This window comes from Triplophysa rosa, linkage group LG12 (genome assembly GCF_024868665.1).
Source record: "Triplophysa rosa linkage group LG12, Trosa_1v2, whole genome shotgun sequence".
Lineage (NCBI taxonomy): Eukaryota > Metazoa > Chordata > Actinopteri > Cypriniformes > Nemacheilidae > Triplophysa > Triplophysa rosa.
In genome coordinates, this window is record NC_079901.1 from 21,776,907 (window position 1) to 21,798,681 (window position 21,775).

A 21,775-nucleotide genomic window follows, 5' to 3' on the forward strand; every position below is an offset into this window, starting at 1 on the left:
TAGTGAAACAAACCTCTATGTGTGTGTGTGTTTGTGTGTGATCCGGCTGACAACAGTTCTTGTACAACATTAAAAAACACTCCACCGTGCATGCCAAATAGCTTATCACACGCACACGTATAATTAGTACTTGCTTCCCTACAATACAGGAATTAGACATCCACATTTTCAAATTCTACGTCACACCTCACTAGCCTCAGAAGAATGGTATGAATAATTAATAGCGAATCAATTATTGCATTTCTCCCAAATGAACATTTTGTATTTTTCACGCTGTTAAGCGTGGACGGAGGCAGAACGGTGCACGCACGTGCCTCTGGCCTGTCCAATTGCAGTCCATTCTAGGGGAACCACAGGCTTAAATACTTGCATTTTAATGACACACGATGACATGGCAGAAGCAGAATGGAGGGATTAGCAGAGGTATAAAGAATTAAAGCGACAGAATCCAACTACAGATCTACAAATATCAGGACCAAGAGGAGTGTTTAAACACACTATAATATGACAGATTGCATATGTTAAATAAGTTATCTTAACAGTGATCTTAGATGACCGTAGTCTCTATGTTTAGTTAATGAGCTCTGAGATGTGACCATTAATGGATGTAGAATGAATGTGATTTGGCTGCATGTCTAACATAAATGCTTACTGAGAGCAGTTGATACCCCCCACTAACAACCAGTCAGTGTTTTGTTGCATTTAAACACTTTTTATGACAAGACCTTTATTGTTAACATTTTAGCATTAAAGCATAAAAACTTTAAATGCTTTTATTGTTTGAAATCTTGATCTATGTGTTAATATAACAAATTGCTGTTTATGGCCATGCAGACAAATAATATCAGTGCAGCGGTGACCGCATACAGCACACCTGAGACCCTGACCGTGTGCTCTTTCAGGTAAAGTCTCTCTCTCTCTCTCACACACACAGACACACGCACACGCACACACACACACTTTCTCTCTCTGTTAACCTTGCACTTTTTAATGCATTATATAGGTAACTGTTGTTTGTCCGTTTGAGCGTGCAGTTCGTATTAATTGTTGAAAGGTGACTTTCCCTTCTTTGGCCAATAAAAATACATCCTCTCTAGATCGATTGTTGTTGCTAGGAGACAGAAGCATCCTGAGGCGAGGCAGCATCCCGAACGCCAGACGTGTGTATTCTACAGCAACGGCAGTATTTCTCTCTCTCTCTCTCTCTCTCTCTCTCTCTCTCTCTCTCTCCGATGGGTGAGAGGAGTGCTGTCACCTTCTCTACCGCGCTCCCCACTTGCGGACCCACACTAACGGAGTTAAGTAACAGTTTGAAATAACGCAAAGAAGAGGGAAAATGCGCGATTGCCAACAAAAGGAATATCTAACCAAGGTAACGCAAGGGGAGTTTTTTCACGCAGAATTTTGAATGAGGTTTGCTGCTGTTTTATCAGAATGGAGAGGGTGCATGCAAAAAAGAAAATAGCCTGATATGATGCTGTAGATCAACTGCAACATGGGCTTTATAAATGTGATGTGGCATCATTAATTCATGAGTAATGCGTAAAAATGTGCGTAAAACTTGATGACAATATTTGTTTCGTGTCTACATAATGGATTTAAAATGTTACAGATTCAGAGAGAAAACGACACTTTCTAACGCTAGGACTACATTGGAAAGTTTTGCGTTGCATGGCTTTACTCGCATAAGATCGACCCTGGCAGGTTTTGTGTCGTAGTTTCCACGAACGCCATGTGTAGAAGTGCGTCTTTACTAAACTTAAACACTCTAAAGCGAATCAAAACTTCTTGGTGAAAAGTAATGCGCTCAATTCATTCTGATATCTGTTCATTCTTGTGCGTAAAGACATCCCAAAACTATGATTTTTGTGAATTTTATAAAACATTGTTTTTTGTTCAATTATAGGAAAACTGAAGATGAAAACGTACAAAAGTTTCGTTTGAACTTCTGGGTCGCATATTCATTATGATACCATGTTTATTTACATGTTTTGCATGCTTGTTTAGGTTCTCCAAAACGTGGTGTTACCTGTAGGGCAACTGGTGTGAACAAAACCCATCATTGTACCCTTGATCAAAGCGCACAACCTCATCAGGTGCCCAGAGGGGAACTGTTAGTGTAAGTTTACTGTAAGTCCCTTTAGATGCTGATGGACTAATTGCAGCAGTCTCTTTTTTTCGCGCGCATACGTTCTTGTACATCAGACATTCATCACCAGTGTGGTTGTTTTGCTTTAGATTTCACCTGGATCTCTACGATAACCAGAGAGAAAGACGAGGACGATTCATAATTTATTGCGTCGGGGGTCTGCGCTGAATTTTAATATCTGCGTTACGTTAGGCTGGAGCAATGAATGTTATAGTGAGATGTGAGGTTGTAAAGCGTGATGATGTGCTGATATTCTGCGCGCAACAGAGGTGGGGCTTTAACTCGTTTGGAATAACAATTAGAATAAGTAGGTAACCAGGAGAACGCAACAGAACAAAGCACACATTAGAAGAGAACCTCACTTTCACTCAACTCCATACAGACAAACACTCATTCAACGTCTGGGCTGCGTGTACAGAATGCGTCATTAAGCGTATGTAATGTTTTGTGCCTAATGTTTACTATACTTTAAAATACGCCAAAGCATTTGCGTTTTTTAACAACAACAAAAAAGGGATGAATTGGACAACCTAACATATCTTGTTTTGAAAATCAGCAAAGAAAGTCTGGTTTGTGTGTGTGCGCACACTCTTTGTGCTATATTGGACTGAAGAAGTTGGCCTTGAATAAGCTGGACCACTCTATTAATATGCACTGTGTGTATGTTATTCTTTGCATACATTCTATAGACATGCACATATGTCCATGCCTTGCAGTGCTGCTATAATTTACAGCTTGTAATAAAATTGCACATGTTCATGAGTGCACATAATAGCCTCTGCTAATTAGTATGCATCAAAGTTGTTAGTGAAACTGTCTCTTGGGATTTCCAAGTTTATGCATGTGTGCACAACCGTGCTTCTCTCCATCGGCATGCATGCGTGTGTGTGCAACGGAGCATTTGAACGCACGTTTAGACATTTGTGTGCGTTTAAATGAAGAAGGTGCAGTGACTTTCATTGCTATGAATGTTAGAGCGGAACTGTATTGATGGTGCTACATTAGCTAAAACGCATTGTGGTATAATAACAATTAGTCTTTCAACAGTGTGGTCTGCTCGCCTCATGCAAATAAGTTCTCTGGAGTGAAAGCATATTGGTGCAAATAAAAAATGCACTTTAAAAAGAATAACAAAAATGTAATGTTTTGATCATCTGAAGCACAGTTCTGTTTATACCGTGTTTCATTTTTGGATCACGTCACCAAACATGCACATTCTAACAATCCAAAACGTGCGACAAATGACATTGCAAGTCCGACCCAAAAAAGCCAGCGCCGTAAACCACGGCACGTATTTGTGCAGTGATGCGTGTGCTGTTTATCTCCATAAGCATCGAAGAATCCTGACTGCTTATATTTTTCTTCCTCCCACGCATGTGTTCTCTAAGCTTAGGAAATCTACCTTTGTTAGACTGCGTTTTCTCCCCCGACGAAGCCCTTGGGTGCAGAGCTCTGTTAGAAATTCTGCTTCAGTAAGAGACTCCAAGGCCCTATCATGCTTTCAAAAGCCTTGACTTCATATTCATTAATATGGAAAGAGTATGGAGCTGTAAACTAAAGATGTCATCACTGCGGCGTCAGTTGCTCTTGTGGTTGCACACGCACACAAAAACAGCACAAGGATGCGCTTTCAAAGCGCGTCCCTCTTACGGTATAAGCGTCCTGTAATTACCTGAAGCATGTTTCCATTGACAGTTCATTGTGATTGCATTCACAGTGAGAAAGTGATGCACGGCATAGAGGCGGCGAGAGTGTGGCGTTCCCACTGAAAATGATTTTTTAAAGTAGGCTAGCCTCTTTAAAACAGCAATTCTGTTACATAAGTCATGCATCAAATCAATAAAGAGATGTTCGAGTGTGTCTGCCTGTGTGCACGCAGAGCAGAAGGAAAGAGAAGGTGATATGCAGAGATTTCAGCAGTCTGCCAGTCCCACTCGCTGCCAAGTAAACCCATTTCTGAGCAAAAAGAACAGCTTTGTAGTTTTTTTTTTCTGTTTCGGAGGAATAGTTGTATATTATACAAGTTCACAAAGCAAACTGAGCCACGAACGAGATTTAAACACACAATTAGCATGAAAATATACGAGCGCTCTGTGCTTTCCTAGTTCTGAGAGTTGTGCATTATGTCGATTAGTTTTAGGACCTGACAAATATCTTTTTTGCGAAGAAAAGATGAGCAAATATTTTGATAACCATTGACTCCTGTAGTAGGACAAAAGACTGTACTGCATATAGAAGACAAAACGGCTTAGTTACAGACTTTCATTAAAATATCTTTCATCTTTAACTATTCCTTTAAGTACATAAATATGTAAATGGATTTGCAGTATACTTAGCCTGAAATAAATACATTTCAGCATATTTATTTTTCACCGCAGAAGATTTTTTTCATTCGTTTTGTTTCTTCTGATTGTGTTGTAGAATGCAACCTCAGCGTGTTTTATTAACTGCAAAAAATCAGTTTTGCAGTTGTGATGAAGTATCTCCCTTAAAATTCACTTTACTTGACTGAACCAGACAACATCTCAAGCACTGAAGATGTTAAACATAGCGTAACGTACATCTCTCCCAGACTGGAATGAAGACTTTCTAATGATAGTAATTACTGACAGCGACGGCTTGGCAGGAGGGATCACAGTTTGAGTGAAAAAGTTTGCGCGTATAGCCCAAACTGAACAAAACTACTTTTGTGTTCTCGAAGAGCGCGCTGCTGATTGTGTGAGAAGATTGATCTATTTTGTGTGAGTGTGACTAAATAAATGATGTGTTTTATCAGCTCAAGCCTGTGGCTTCTGAGGGAACTTCTGGAAGTCGCCACTGCAGGGCCGCGTCCCCTGCTGAGTCACAGCATCCTGACATGCTCTCTCTCTCTGGATTCTCTGAAGGAAAAGTTCCTCCTCCCAAAAAACATTTACTTGTCATTTTGAAACCATATGCTTTTCTGTTTTTCATTGCAAAACAGAAGTTTAAAGTGGCAGCTCACCTCAAAATAAAGTTGAGCCGTTTTTTGTAGCCTATATATTGAAAGTGAAGGGTTACCAGAGTCTGTCACGCTGTCTTAACAATGTATAAAAGTGTTATATGATGTCACTTTTCCTTTTTTCAATGCCTGACAGACCTCTCACCATTCACTTTCACTCTAGAAATGTTAAGAAAAACTGTCCCTTTAATTCACAGAACACTATACAAAATAATCATTTCTAATCTCTGAAAATGTGGCTTCCGTTCAGTTCTGTTCAAGGTCTTAATAAAACACACCATGTAGGTCACTTGGTCTTGTAAGACTTGTCCTCATGTTCAGATTTGCTGCGTTTGGACTTTTCCCCGCTGCTCAGCGGTCTGTTTATGGATCAGTGTTTTACATCTGTTATAGATGCATTTTTAATATTTAATTGTGTCCCTCGACTATGGCTGTTTAAAAGGTCTTTCTCTAATGTACAATGAATCTATCATACAGCCGCAGAAAAACTTAAGTGATCGATTTCGAAACGACTTTTTACTATTTATAGGTATGTGTTTAGTGACCATTTTTGTTTCATTCTGAGAACTATCGATAGTTCTCCCAAATTCTAAATAAAAATGTTGTTTCTCTTTGCATTTATTTGTAGAAAATAAAAACTGGAGAAACAGGTAAAAAAGATGCTCTGTATTTTATCAGACCTCAATGAAAACAAGTTCATATTCACTTTTAAACAATACAACAGTAATATTTCTACATGTATTTAAGAGTTCAAAGTTGTCTTGTCAGGCTGTCAGTCTTTCACATTGCTGTTGGATGACTTTGTCGCTCCTGAGGTTTGATTTTGTTGAAATTCAACAGACACTGGTCTGGAATGGCCACAATACAGAAATGCTGATTAAATAAACATTTTGAACGGTCTCTTAATTTTTTCCACAACTATGTAACATAACACTGGCTTCAGTCTCATCAGTTAAGACTGTTTATCATATACGTTTCCCTATAATAAAAACCAAATTCAGCAAAGGGTCACATCAAAGTATAATATTTGAGGTTTGCGGTTTGTTCAATTTAAAATTTGTTCAAAGTATGAGCAATAATAATATTTTTACAAGAATAATTTCAAGGTTTTGAATGCCATTTCTTTTCATTGGTATTAGGGGCTAATTTAAAGCTTTTTGCGATCCATTTATTTCAGAGTCCATCTTGCAAAGCGACTTTGATAACAATATGTGGCGTCTTCAAAAGCACAATGGTCATGTGAGATTGAACCTCTGGTCTTTGAAGTAGCAGGCCAGACTCTTGGCCATCACTGCCCAAAACAAGAGAGATTAAGCTACATGGGAAACAAATAAGGAGCTCTTTGGTTTTGAACAGCTACTTCCTTTAGTGGTGCTTGATCCATCGGGTGTGTAGTGGTGCCAGGTCTCAGGTTTAGTACCCCGAACCCAACCCTGATTGTGGGAAAGTGTCCCTAAAGACACTGTATGAGAACCACACAATATGCACAACACACGTCAATGTAATTTTTTGTCATACTTATATTACTATACTTAAAGGGATAGTTCACCCAAAGATAAACATTCTTTCATAATGTCTTCACTTTTATGTCACTCCAAATTTGTATGACTTTCTTCTGCAGAACACAAAAGAAGATATTTTCAAGAATGTCGGTAACCAAACCACACTGGTCCTCATTGACGTATATTGTATGGACACAAAACCACTGAGGCATTTCTCAAAATATCTTCTTTTGTGTTTCCATAGGAAAAAAATAAAAGCCTATAAAAATATATAAAATACTATATTTTATGTATAATTTATATTTTACAGATGCTGGGTTGTCTCGTCCCAATATGCTAGGTTGCTTTAACCTATTGTTGCATCAAATATGAAACATTTTCTGGGTTAATATACCCCAACGGTTGGGTTCGTCTCTTTTTGACCCAACACGAGGTTGAAAATAACCCAGATTGAATAAGATTGAAGCTGAAGTCATAAAATGATTCTGTACGAACCCAGAGACCTGATGGATGACCTCAACTATAGTTCAACACATGATGACTTTAAACAGATTTAGATGAAAACAGATTCGTAATGAGTTGTATCTGCTATCAGATGCATGGGCGAATAAAACATCCTCCATACGTAATTTGTCTTCAACTCCATTTTAAAGCATGTGCTATATAGCTCAATATAGTGTGCTGTGGTAATGTCCTCCCTTGATCTGTTTGCTGATTGGCAGATGAATCGATTGGCATGCTGGTTAAGACTCTCCGATGTCTCGTTTGGTGCGTTTCATCATCTGAGGAGAAATTCACAAAGGGGACGAGTTATCAAAGATCTTGTGCATGTTACAAGTGTGCAAATGCAAGTTCTGATGAATGATTGGACTATGTCAAACGTGTCAGCCAATCGCAAGCTCTTATTTTGCAGCAGTAAATCGGTTTTGCGTGTACTGGGAGGTGTCGAGTCTGTGTAAAATCATAGACGGTGGCTTTGAAAAAGTTTGAGGTGCTTTCTGGTGACATTCTGAGAAAAAAAAAACATGACTTGTAAATATAAAATATGAAAAAATATGAAAAAAAATATTTTTATTATATTTTTAAGTGACAAAAAAAATATTTGTCCCTTTTATGCCATTACATTTTAAGCCATTTTCTGTGCAAGCAAGTATATTACGTATTAAAATTGAAAATTAAAAAGTTAATGATTTGTTCAAAGTTTCTTGGAAAGTGTACATCTACAACTTACCTCTGTGGCAGTTATAAATTCATACACTTTTGCCGGACATGTTATTCTTGCAAAACCTCACCTGTGTAAGCTTGACAATATTATATTTGACATATATAACTCAGAATTCACAGCAACAACTATCATGACAACACCAAAACAAATCCTTAAGTCTCTCATCATGCCTTCCTTATTGATGATACCAAATATTACTTTTGAACACTAAGTATATAATTTAGTAGAAGGCATTTTGTTCCAGAGGGAATTAGATTGTCTCCATTAAAGATCACTTCCAAATAATTGTTCTTTTTTTAACCTTGTAGCGAGCAAAACAATTTCATCGTTTTCACGGATGAGCGCTTGATGCTTGGATAAACGAGAGAATTTTGGTATTTTTTCCCTTTTATTGGCACAGGATTGTGGGATTGATTTTCTTGAGCTGACTGTTTGATTTAAGCATGCTGTTAAGGAACTGCCTGCGAGCTAAATCCAATTAATTCCTGAGCCTCTCTGCACCCAAAAACGCCCCGTACCGCTTTTCTTTCGTACCCCTCTTAACTAATTAATATGATTAGCCAAGAGGAACTGTTTAAAGATAGGCTTCAGTAGGTGGCTGAGGGAGGGAACGAAAACGCCCGTGACTTCCCGTCACCGAGATGTTAGTGCTGTGTTTTGTCAAAATCAAAGCGTTTTGATTAGTTTGATAATGACTGTCTGGATGAATATCATAACTAATTTTCAGAAGCTGACCTTAGGTTAGCTTTTCTGTATTGAGAGCAGCGCACACTAGAGCCGTGACCCAAGAGACGGCCCGTTTAAATATAAAATAACTTGTTTGAATTTGATTTTTAATGAGCGAAACTCAAGGGTTTTTAATTATTATCTCCCTAAAATTCAGATGGCTATCAAATGTGATTAATTGGCCCTCTCTGAGAAGTTTTTCACATGCTAACACCTGTTCTTAAAATTAGATGCCAGCTTGGCAGAATATGTAAATAATTCATTAGCATCAATTTTGCATTAAGGCTCCCTTTGTGTACTATAACGTACAGCTGGTTATTATATTCTCACCGATTTAAGACAAACATATTTACATATATAAGCATATCATTTGGTGCTTTTATATTGAATTAAACATGACACATACCGAGGACTATCGGATTATTTGAGGACTAACATTTCTTCTTTGCAAGGACATGCACCGTGAATTGTGCACAATAAGACCATTTACTGAAGGAATAGTACAAAAACAATTCTAGTGTTTACTCATCACCTGTAAGATGGTTATTTAAGTTAAGCAAAAAGCAGACCTGTTGCCATAGAGAATTAATGACAGAAGTGATGTTCGATTCCAGAACAAATCATTCTGTTGTGTCCAATGTTTTCAATGAATTAGTTGATCCTGTCCACAAAACCGCTCCTATTGATTTATTTACGAAGTAGACTAATTCAATTTAACTCACTGATTTAATTCTCCACTGCTCAAAGTCTTATGGGGGTCACAGCTGAGGTTTTTTTTTAGGTGGGGTGAAGGGATTGGTTAGTCCACAATTTAGTGAATGTGTATAAGACCTTACATAATGAAGCGTTATATTTTTATAGAGCTATTTCTATCTAGGCTACATACACTGCGAGTCCCCTTGCATTGAATTCGCCGTGTTGTTTCTACAGGAGCTCTAAACTACAGTTTCTCACCGCAAAATGTCATACATTGTACCTTTAAGATGACTTAAAATTATAAACACAAAACAAAATTAAAATAAAAGAAATAAAGTAAAATAAAAAATATGCATTAAAATGAGCTAAAACAACTAAAAAAAATCATAATATTTCTTAGTTTTGGGGGTTTATTATTCTACAGAAAATAAAAACAACACACAAGTTTCGATTGCTATCATTTTTTATTTTGAGTGTTCTGTTCCTTTAAGAAAGTTCATGATTTGATGCTGACTGTCATTTATTTCTCATTTAGATCTTAGTGTGTCTATGGTCTTGATTGAGGTTTTTTTTCAGATACAGATAAAAGCCTCCTTGGTGTCTCTAATTAAATAAACACAACTCAGGCAGTTCCACACGTGAACCTGTGGATGATGTCTAACAGACTTTTAAACACTCTTCTTACATTTTTTCAGAGTTATGTTCAGCAGCAGGGTGTATGTAGGGGAAACAGGCACACATTTCTTGTGTATTCACAAAGATTCAATGTGTAAAAAGACACCAGTCCACTTCTGAAAAGCCGTCTCCCTCCCCATTCCCCCGGCCCGCCAGACCCCCCGCTGGTGTCTCAGGAGAAAGAGGAAGACGCTTTAAATCGATGGCGGCCGCGCAGCTCTCGCTCAGCGAGGGCACCATTGTTACTGTGTGGCTGGCAGACTGAATCGGGACGGTGGAAAATAATGACTGAAGCTGCCGATGGTGTGATGCTGCCAGAGGCCTGCATGTTGTGCTTTGTGTTGCATTGCGCGGTGGAGATAGCATCACTGCGGTTGAGTGTTATCCAGCCCTGAAGCCCATCTCCGGGCCAGGCTGAGAGTCTTTGTGCATCTGCCAGAGCTGTGGAAACCCGGTGAGCCATCTCGCACACTTTGTGAATCCACCCCCCGCCTCCATCGCTCCCACTCGCCCACCGTTCCGAAAGGGAAAAGAAATCAGATTAGGGCTGTTGTTTTTTTTATAAGCCCTAGATCAAAACCAAGGTTTAGATATCAATCCTGCCTTTTCTATGGGTTCAGCATTTTACGGCTAATGAAGCACACACCCGACTTCAATTAGTGCCAGATAACTTTCTCTCTTTTGCCGAGCTCTCAGAGACGCTTTTATCCGGTGACTAAATCTGTAGGATTTTCTAACAGTCGTAGGTTCAAGATTTAATTAGCGTTTCATAACTCTGTCATCTGAGCTCCAAATTAACAATTGGAAAATCCAGGCGTTTCCGAAAGTGAAGAAACACTAATCTTCATTTAAAAGACGCTACATAACATGACGTACAAGACTTAGCACCGTGTGTTGAGAAAACCAGGTGCTAAAACATCAGCGGACGCAGTTCATTCTTAGCAAATTCTCCCCCCCTCTGAGATGTTTTTCTCAAACCTTACGTCTTCACCTCAACAGTTGCTCTGAGCTGCTGATGAGTTTATATTTCTTGGGTGTTTTCCATACTTGGAGTCTGTTTTGACAAATCTGTTCGTAAGGGTACGGGAGACGCGGGGGAGTTGGTGATGGGTGCGCTTGTTGAAATTTGTTTTTGTGTTTGGCAGCCTGTTTTCAACAGAATCTTCTTTCAGCTGTTAACGGTAAACTGTGATTACGGAGCTGAACAAACTGGCCCTAAAAACACAAGGGAGCCTGTATTATCCTAAACTTTTTGTCATGTCTTCTATATCGAACAGGACATTTTATCAGTACGAAACAAAAGTATCTGGAAAATACAGTATTTCTTATGTATTATTCCATATATTGTAATATATATTTTCAAACATATATTAAATTATTTAATATACATTATACATACATTTGAATATAATTGGCTTTCCTGCGGCTCAGTGGTTAGAGCATAGCGCTAGCAATTCCAAGGTCGTGGGTTCGATTCTAGGGGATTGCACATAGTTAGAAACAAAATGTATAGTACAATGCAGTCAGTCGCTTTGGATAAAAGTGTCTGCCAAAAGCATCAATGCAATGCAATAAATATACAATATTGACAGTTAATATACAGGAAAATATATTTTCCTTGCCAAAGGGTGTCTTTTCCAGATTGATAAAGTGATTTAAAAAAAAACTTAGATTTAAACAATATGGGCCGGTTTCCCGACAGACTAACTTAAATGTTGCGGGCCCGGTTTCACAGACACAGTTTAGCTTAAGCCAGGCCTTAGTTAAATTAAAATATTTATGTCGCTTTTATAAAAATACATTACTGGTGTGCATCTCGAGACAAAACAATGGGACTGATATATTTTAAGATATTTCTAGGCAAGTTATATTCAGTTAAGACAGGTCACACATTCAGTTTAGTCTGGGACTAACCTTAAGCCTTGTCTGATTTGCCAGATTGAGAACACCTTGCACTGAAATATCTTCAGATATATCCTATATCAAATAGGCCTAGTCCTGTTTTAATCTAATCCCTGTCCGGGAAACCGCTCCTATTATATTAAACAATTTAGTGTTAATAAATTGCATTACACCATCTCAAGCAAAATACAATTTAATAAATAATAAAATATATACATCTTCAGAAAGGTAACAGGGTTGATAGATTTGAAGTTTCATTTGATTTGATTATTTCATTACAAGCTCAAAAGAATTTTACATATTATACAGTATATTTCTTCAAATATACTTTTTACTATACAAAACAACTGACAAATATTACAAAACATCTTGGAAAGGTAAGGATGTCTAAAACCTACATAAGTTCACAGAAATAATAAAGAAAATGGTAGCTTTTATATGTATATATATTGTTCTCATAAAATATAGATATTAGCATTGGAAAAACATAAAAATAAAAATGTTTTTCCATTTTTATAGATGGTTTCAGCAGCATCAATATAAACAAATGTTATGTGGCCCAAACTTAACTTCTGGTAGACCTTCGCTAAGAATCTACTGTATAACTGTTGAGTAGTTTTAAATTAATTTAATACAATTTATGTACAATGAAATATTTATATACATTTTAAATATTAATATTAAGTAAATATAAAATAAATTGTTATATGATAACCAAACACAGCTCGGAAGTTAACTTTGGGCCAGGCATGTGCGTCCGAGGAAACTGTCTCTACCAATAATCAATAACAACTTTTTTTGTACAGATATATATCAGCGTATCATAAAGTTCTTTTTACATTGCTTTTAATATTATTATCTCAATTGTACAGTAAAACATTTATTTGTGTAGCTTGTACTTGTGTAATTTATCCCTGTCTGTTTCTCTGCAGCTCAAAGGCAAAATCCAATGCTGTGGATCTCCATGAGTATCCAGAAGGAGCTCCCTGCTGCCCCTTCATGCCTCTTTCTGGTCTCTGACATCCTCTCTTCACCCTCTCTCTCCCCACCTGACCATCACACCTCTTCAGTCTTCCCTTAAATGATGTCGTCCGCAGTCCGAGCTCTTCTCCTGGTTCTGTTGGGGGCCGGAGTGCTGCTCTCCAGCGGAGACTCTCCCCGCAGGGAAATTAAGATAGACGGAGACATAGTGCTGGGCGGTCTCTTTCCCATCCATGAAAAGGGTCAGGGCATGGATGAATGCGGCCGTATCAATGAAGACCGTGGTATCCAACGTCTCGAAGCCATGCTCTTCGCCATCGATCAGATCAATCTGGACGTGGGTCTGCTGCCAGGCGTGGCGCTGGGCGTCCATATCCTGGACACGTGCTCGCGGGACACGTACGCTCTGGAACAGGCGCTGGAGTTCGTCAGGGCGTCTCTTACAAAAGTGGACGATACTGAGTTTATCTGTCCAGATGGCTCCTACGCATTTCAGGAAGACAGTCCTCTAGCCATAACAGGTGTCATCGGAGGATCATATAGCAGTGTCTCTATACAGGTGAGAAGAATCGACAAATTTTAATAGTTCATTTCTGGGGGTGAACCTCTTGCATTTGTGTGAAGTTTGGATGAATTCATCAATTGGTTTTAGTGAAGTATTTGAAGCTTTGGCTCTAATTTCTTTTGAAGCGTACTTGGCAAAAGAATAGAGCCCTTTAAGCTTACCAACTACAGCATAAGATACACAATCCGTTATTTAAAGTGCCGCCCTCATATAAAACTGCACCACCCCTTTTCCAGTCTTTATCCCTGTGAATTCAGTTTGCTCTTTTTCCTTCATTCTTGTGCATGTATGGTTTCGTGCTACAGTTATGTGTTGCTTTCTCGTACCTTTGATGACAGAACCCTGGGAATTTGCATACAATTTGCATAACACCCTCCCATTTGTGGCTCAGCAAACGCTGACTTCCAAAATCCGTATCTAAACTCCTTTAGGTCCTATTTCCTTTTTCGCTTTCTCTTTCCCTGTTATTTTATTTAGAGATATTGCACTTCTGGCGAAGAGCTAAGAGTGTTGCGACCTCACAGTGGTCTCTTGTTAGATAACCATTGTATCTGTTTCTTTCCTTTCATTGCCAGCGACCGGGCATTGTTTTCTCTCACGACGCCAGCTGTTGTTTGGCAGTCCAGCCTCCCTCGCTCTGGCAGACTCTCTCTTTCATTCCTCTATATTCTTTTTAGGTTACATCACAGCATTCAAAGGGGTAAAGTAATGCAGGTTGTTGATCCATGGACAACATTTCAATTAACCAATCAGATTTGAGGGTTAGGTGCTTCTAGCCTATTGATATTTATCTATCATTTCCTTTTGATTTTAGACATACGTTATGGTTAGGGATAGCATTTTTCCACAGGAATGCTGTTTCAGGATCAACAATCTCAACAATTGTGAACATCTCTCATCAAGCAAAATTAGGTTTTGCTGTACCTTTAACTTAAATAGAAGTTTAAAAAACGGGGGAAATTTTTTTCCAGGAGCAATTTAGGACTCCCGAAAACCTCTCCGAAGATCAGCTGTTGATTTTCTTCATTGTGATATATAAATATAGCTATTTTTACACCCAATTATCAACAAGTGACACCTTTTCTTTTGAAGGATTTTTCAAGTCTCAAGTCATTGTTTTAGCAACAGAAACTGTAAACATTTTATCTAGTGTTCAAGACTGCACATAGATAAAAAAATCTCAATCAATCTGTTGACATATGCAAATCATTAATCTGCGTATTAATTCAAGTTCAGTCAAATACATCAATATTTGAGAAGTTCATTTACAAGAACAGATAACTTAAAACGAATTTATCTGTTTTTGCAAATGAACTCTTTTCCTTTTCCCGAGGTAAGCCCACAGATAAAGAACATTAAACAATATTACAATATTGAGTCAAGTAAGTAAATCAGTTACAAAAACGTAGCTGCAGAAGACTATATGTTGTTTAGTTTTGTTTCCATATCATTGAACAGCCCAACACTGGCCTACAGTCCACAGCCGTTGATTTGTCAAACTATAAACTCATTATAGAACGGTGCACGGGTCAGCAGGCATGATTGATTGCGTTTTTAATTAATCACATAAAATTAACATGTTAAATTGACAGCTCTGCTAATATTGTATTTGAAATATTTAATGCATTCATCAGGACCGAACTGTCAACTCTAGCTTTGACGTAATGAGTTAATTCAGAGCCGCAAGCTGTGATTGTGCACGCCATCGTTACGCGGGGAAAGACACGCTATCCAGCGCATTTCTGCGCACTTAGCGTGGGATGTGTCATATGGACGTGCCAAGCTGTTTCTCACCAAAGAGAAACATCTCCACTCTGCTCAGCCCTTCTGAGACTGCCTGTGTGCTCTTAATTGGGCTAATGTGACTTGATCTATTCAAATAAAATAGAAACAGAATATTTGATTTATTAGAGACTATGGATAATTAATTCAAAAGTGTTAACTTATTGATTTAAACAGAGTTTGTAATGCAATGCTCGATGTGTTTGTGTCTCTCCCAGGTCGCCAACCTGCTACGGTTATTCCAAATTCCTCAGATCAGCTACGCTAGCACCAGCGCCAAGCTCAGCGATAAATCCCGCTACGACTATTTTGCACGCACCGTACCTCCCGACTTCTACCAGGCCAAGGCCATGGCCGAGATCCTGCGTGCCTTTAACTGGACCTACGTTTCTACTGTTGCCTCCGAGGGTGACTACGGAGAGACAGGTATAGAAGCGTTTGAGCAACAAGCCAGGTTGAGAAACATCTGCATCGCCACATCGGAGAAAGTGGGCCGATCGAGCGCGAAGCGTTCTTCGTATGAGGCAGTCATCCTTCAGCTCCTACAAAAGCCCACGGCTCGCGTCGCCGTGCTGTTTCTGCGTAGCGACGATGCACGAGAACTTATAGCGGCCGCTGCCCGCCTAAACGCGTCTTTCCTCTGGGTGGCCAGCGACGGCTGGGGGGCGCAAGAGAGCATCGTGAAAGGGAACGAGTTCGCGGCGGACGGTGCGATCACGTTAGAGTTGTCCGCTCACCCTATACCTGAATTTAACCGGTTTTTCCAGAGCCTAACCCCGCTTAACAACCATCGCAACCCGTGGTTTAAAGATTTCTGGGAGCAAAAGTTTCAATGCTCACTGGGCGGGACTTCCTCAGCAGGGACCGGGACACCAAAGCCACCATGTGACCCGGAATTGACAGTGAACGATTCAAACTTTGAGCCTGAATCGAAAATTATGTTTGTGGTAAACGCCGTGTACGCCATGGCGCATGCCTTGCACCGCATGCAGCGAAGTTTGTGCGTCAACACGACACGGCTATGCGATGCCATGCGCAGTCTTGATGGCAGAAAGCTCTACCGGGACTACCTGCTTCACGTCAACTTCAGAGGTAACAGAACACGATTGATTTTCCTCACTCTTTATGTTTTCATTTACCTTCTGTAACTCCTTCCTCTCTGAAAGCGCTACTGTAAACCGACTGTATGTGTTTGCCGTGTATGGTGTCACTCTGCGGTAGGGTAAAGACAGGTTTACAGGCTCTGGAATTAGACACAGTGTGTCTCCCAGTTGCAATCAAGCAAGAGTCGGGCGTCTTCTATCAGGGCTGCTGAGAGTTTGGCTTTGACTGACGGCTGAAGAAGAGAAAGAAAGAGAGGCAGGTACAAATAAACGATGTAAAAGTGCTCAGCACGCTTAGGCTGGCAGGTAGATGGGATTATGCCACACTTATCTGTGACTGTGCGCAAACACATTGAAAGACAAACTCGGAGAGGAGGAAAGTGCTTGATAGCCAGTTTGAGGGAGGAAAATATGAATTTTGGGGAAACAGCAGCACAAATACACAATAAATGCTAAAAAGGAAGAGAGTCAGTTGTGGCGTCAGTCAGCCATTATCACAAAACAAACTCTGACAGGACGCTTATCTGTAGCAGTGGGGTTTGATTCATCCTGAAGCGGTTTATTTTATACATGATCCTACTCAATATGTGCGCTATTTACTAAGAAAATAAATAAATGAATATGAAATATTGATTTAAATAATTTCATTATGTGAGAGGAATGAGAGAGATGTGACAATAGCACAACTGTGCATTAAATAGTTATATATATATAATACACTCTTAAAGGGACAGTCCACCCTGTCATTTTCAAACCTGACTTTCTTTCTTTCTCAGAACACAAAAGAAGATATTTTGAAGAACGTTGATAATCGAACCATGGCTGTGACTTTGGTTTTGTGTCCACACAATAGAAGTGAACGGGTACCGCTGTCGTTTGGTTACCAACATACTTCAAAATATCTTCTTTTGTGTTCTGCAAAAGAAAGTGCGTCATACAGATGTGAAATGACAAGAGGGTGAGTAAATGATGAAAGATTTTTTGCGTGAACTATAAATAAAGACCTTTCTGTTTCAAAAAAGGTTCGGATAGGGTTCTTGCACTATGAAAAGGTAATGAAGAAAATTGTTCTTTACGAACCTTTGACTGAATGTGGTTCATTGGGAAACCAAAAATAGTTCTTCCATCGCATCGCTGTGAACCTTATTTAGTTCAATGATCGTTCAAAACAAACAACTGATGATGATGGTGTACAGTATGACCACACTGCACTCTTGATTGTAAGATTTTATGGCATTTTTTACTTTACCTTGGAGTACCACATAAATACCATGGTAAAAAACATGGTTCTAGCAGCGCTAAGGTCACTGGTTCATATTTAAGGGATGAAACGTACTGATAAAATGTACACGCTGAATGCACTGCAAGCCGATTGTATAAAAGCATCTAATAAAGCACTAACTTAAGCGCACATAAATATGATAATCATCCATTGCCATGGTAACGCAACAGTATGTGCATGAATGAAAGACAGCAGAGATATATAAAGCTATGTTCACACACAGAAAAGAGAGAGAGATAGAGCAGATAAAATGACAGTAGAGAGGTTGAGTGGGCTGGTACGCATCAGAAGAAGAACATTCTCTTTGAAGTTCACCATCTTCATTTTTCAAGCGCAGAATCAAAGACATGTGGGGTTTGCTGTCTGGGGCGATTGAGAGAGAGGCAGGAGGCAAAGCCATGCAGGAGAACAGGAGGAAAGATCGTCGTCATCGTGCAGAAGGATATACAGAGGGAGAAAGTGAGAAAGACAGAGGATGGGCAGCTTGTGGAGAGAGAGAATGATTTTGGATGTGCTTGGAATCACAAGAAGGGAGTTCGTAGATGATCTGCCATGAAAAAAAGAGGCAAGAAAAGGATGGAGGGAAGAGATGAGAGGAGAAGGATTTTGAGTTCACGGTCTTCTGCCTAGAGTCCAAACTTATGTCCCTCACCATCACCCAACATTCAAACTTACAAGATCACACTGTTGCTGTTCGCTTTCTTTCTGGCTGTAGAAAGAAGTCCAGTGGCACCTGAAAGACACGGCTGAAATAAGAGTTAGTTGTATTTATCATATTTCTATTTAAACCGCTCTAAAAGTATTTGACGTTTTTAACTTATCAAAATAACAAAAGAATGTTTTCAGACCTCAAATACTGAAAAGAAAACAAGTTGTTATTCATTTCTAAATGACAGCATGCTAATATTTTTAAAAAAAAATAGTAAGAGTTATATATATATATGGTTCCAAAATGAGATAACTCCGTTTTTTAAATCTTTCAAAAATCATGTTTTTTTATTGTACATTCCAATTAATATCAATCAAACTGCAGTTGGTTTGTTTTGATTTAGGCCATAATAACTGTAAAAAAATACAGCTAACTAACACAATAAAACACAAAAAAGCATGATAACATAATAAAAAACATGATATTTGAATCATGTTTATATATATAAATATACATAGTATAGTATAGTATATATATATTTTAGTTTTTTATATTTTTGTGAGTTTATATATTTTTATATATATATAGCTGCGAAAAAATTAAGAGACCATTCCAAATTTTCATTTAATCAGATGTATTCTATATGTATTGTGGTCATTCCAGTCCAATGTCTGTTGAATTTCAACAAAATCAAACCTCAGGACTAGTGACCTAAATTCATCCAACAGCAATGTGAAAGACTGACAGCATGACAAGACACATGAAAACTGTGATATAAATCCAGTTTATCACATAAAAAAATTAATTTTCCTAAATACATGTAGAAATGTTACTGTTGTATTGTTTAAAGTGAATATGAACTTGTTTTCTTTGCCGTATTTGAGGTCTGAAAATACATCTTTTTATTTTGACCTGTTTCTCCTGTTTTTATTTTCTGCAAATAAATACAAATAGAAACAATATTTTTATTTGAAATTTGGGAGAAATATTGATAGTAGTTCACAGAATGAAACAAAAATGATAATAAAAAAGTCTACTGTTTATATCTATAAAAACTGAACATAATTTTGAAATGGTCTCTTACACACACATATAGAGAGAGAGAGAGAGAGAGAGAGACGCAGATTTCTATTTTTCTTTAATTAATTTTTGTTTTGTTTCATTTTGTAAACTGACAACATTTCTCCTAGATATGTATTTGCAAAAATTTAAAACGGGACAAACTAGTCAGAACAACTAAAACGATGCAATGTCTGCAGATATTGAATACTGCAAACAAAACAAGTTCATATTCACATTTAAACAACAAAATACTTATGTTTTACATGTATTTTAGGATCGGTTTTGAAATGAATATGTGATTTAATAAGGCTGATTTTTTTTCACAACTTTCATGCGTCTTTACATTCTCTCAGTCTTTCACATTGCTGTTGGGTGACTTTGTTATTCCTGATGTTTGTTTCTGTTCAAATTCAACAAACACTGGACTGAATTTGTCATAGTAGATACAGAAATGCTGAATAAAGGCAAAACTGGAGTGCTCTCTTAATTTGTACCTGCACATATGGTGACCCTCACCTCAACAAAATCTCATCACAAGATCAGCCCATATGTTTATACATATAAAGGAATTCTCTCCCGTTTCATTTCTGGATCTTTGCATGTTAAAAGTGTTAGAAGCAGTTAGCTAAATGTCACAAAGTGTGATTCACAGCACAGTTCATGTTGACAGTAGTGTTGTGAAGACCTTACCCTCTGCGTCAGAGTTTTTCTGTGTTGTGAGGAGCCTGTCACATCTCCAGTCGCTCTGTTTCTTGAATACCCTAACACGCTGTGGCAACATGACGTTGCTATAGCAATTAGGTCACCACATGGCATCAAGTGATGAGGTAATCCAATAAGATTAGAGGAGGCTGTTTTGTCAACTGTTGAACCAGAGCAAGAGAAAGGATGTTTAAAGGAAGGTACACAATGCTGCTTTTGTTTTGGGCCAAAGCAAGTTATCTTAAAATGCAGCATAATTGTGCTTTCTACATGTTCTGACTCTTCACGTCAGGTTCACCCTTATGATGCTTTAACCGTCTAGGTAGGTCGCTCAGGTTTTGAAACGGAGCTACACACAAAGACACACCTGAGACATAATAGGATATTTGTGTTTTTTCCTTTTCTCAGACACTTTCAACCCACACACCATGAAACAAAACAACTGCCCGCCCACCACCGACACACAAACACACAGGCAGACACACACAATGAAAGCTGAGTTTTACCCATCACCTCCATCCACAGCCACTAGATCACTTACAGCTAATTAACCGCCTTCCAAATTCACCGATCCCGAGTAAATATTTATCATGCCTCACAACAAAAGATTATTATTTCAGCGCTACTGTATTTTAGGAGCAACAAAAGCGCCTGGCGCTGAAGAGATTTTACCTTGCGCACACACACAGCATCATGATAATACACTAGGAAACAAAGCAATCGCTCATCCACCCACCATTATCACAGACACACATTACTCACTCACACACACACACATTAAACCGCCATCACAAGAAACAGAACTCTTGTATTTGTTCTATGGAAGATTTACTGTGTGTGTATAGTGATGTGGGAAAGCTGAGATTAGATATCATCTCTGTGCTCATACAATACACACTCCGATGTGTGGATTTAAGTGTTGCTATTGTATTGCAAGGTGATTCATTTATTAATGTTTGGGTCGTTACAGTTAGGAAATGATCATCATTAGCAGTTTAGAACTATTAAATGCTAAAAATTATGACTTGCTTATATTATGTTAAATGCACCTATTTTATACTTGATATCGGATCAAAAATAAAATATTTGATCATGTTTTCAACAACAATCGTCCTATGGGACTAATTATGATTAGAGATGAGTGTTTTTTTATCCGATGTCACACAATTAATGATAACTATATATCTTGACTCTCATCGGACTAGTTCAAATTAAAGATCGGTGATGTCACTCATGTTTATTGATTTCATTCGATTTTTGACTGAATATTATAGATAAGATTTCATTCGTCACCTACACAGTTAGCCACTCTTAAAAAAGGTGCTTCACGATACCGTAGAAGAACCATTTTCGTCTGAATGGTTCCCCAAATCTTTACCTTCTTTTCTGTTTTCCAAAAGGTTCTTTGTAGTAAAAAAAGATTAGAAAAAAGTTGGAAAGAACCTTGGTGTAAAAAGGGTTCTTTGGGGAACCAAAAATGGCATCGCTGTGAAAAACCTTTTGAAGCATCCTTTTCTTTTAAAAGTGTACAACTTGTAACTATATATATTTTTTAAATTTACTATTTATAGGTATGTGTTTAGCTACATTGGTCGTTTTTGTTTCATTCTGTAAACTACTAACAATATTTCACCCAAATATTTTAAAAAATTGGTAACTTCTATATTTATTTGCATAAAATAAAAACTGGAGAAACATATTAAAATAACAGAAAAGATTCTCTGTATTTTTTCAGACCTTAAATACTGCAATGAAAACAAGTTAATATTCACTTTTATGCAATACAACAGTAAT

The 21,775-nt window shown here is 38.2% G+C and overlaps 2 protein-coding genes across 2 annotated transcripts in view; one reads left to right on the top strand and one right to left on the bottom strand.

The window, feature by feature from the left end:
* The first annotated feature begins 1,212 nt into the window (after nt 1–1,212).
* Nucleotides 1,213–21,775, top strand: part of grm3 (glutamate receptor, metabotropic 3) — a 32,952-nt gene continuing 12,389 nt past the window's right edge. Inside the window, exons 1-3 of the mRNA XM_057347485.1 lie at nt 1,213–1,372; nt 12,788–13,395; nt 15,402–16,275. Of these exons, the coding sequence (XP_057203468.1) occupies nt 12,937–13,395; nt 15,402–16,275 (1,333 nt within the window). The 5' untranslated portion in view covers nt 1,213–1,372; nt 12,788–12,936. The remainder of the gene's footprint in view (nt 1,373–12,787; nt 13,396–15,401; nt 16,276–21,775) is intronic.
* elapor2a (endosome-lysosome associated apoptosis and autophagy regulator family member 2a) overlaps nt 19,724–21,775 on the bottom strand; it is a 39,273-nt gene continuing 37,221 nt past the window's right edge. Inside the window, exon 23 of the transcript XR_008963956.1 lies at nt 19,724–20,142. The gene's annotated coding sequence lies outside the window, so the exon portion shown is untranslated. The remainder of the gene's footprint in view (nt 20,143–21,775) is intronic.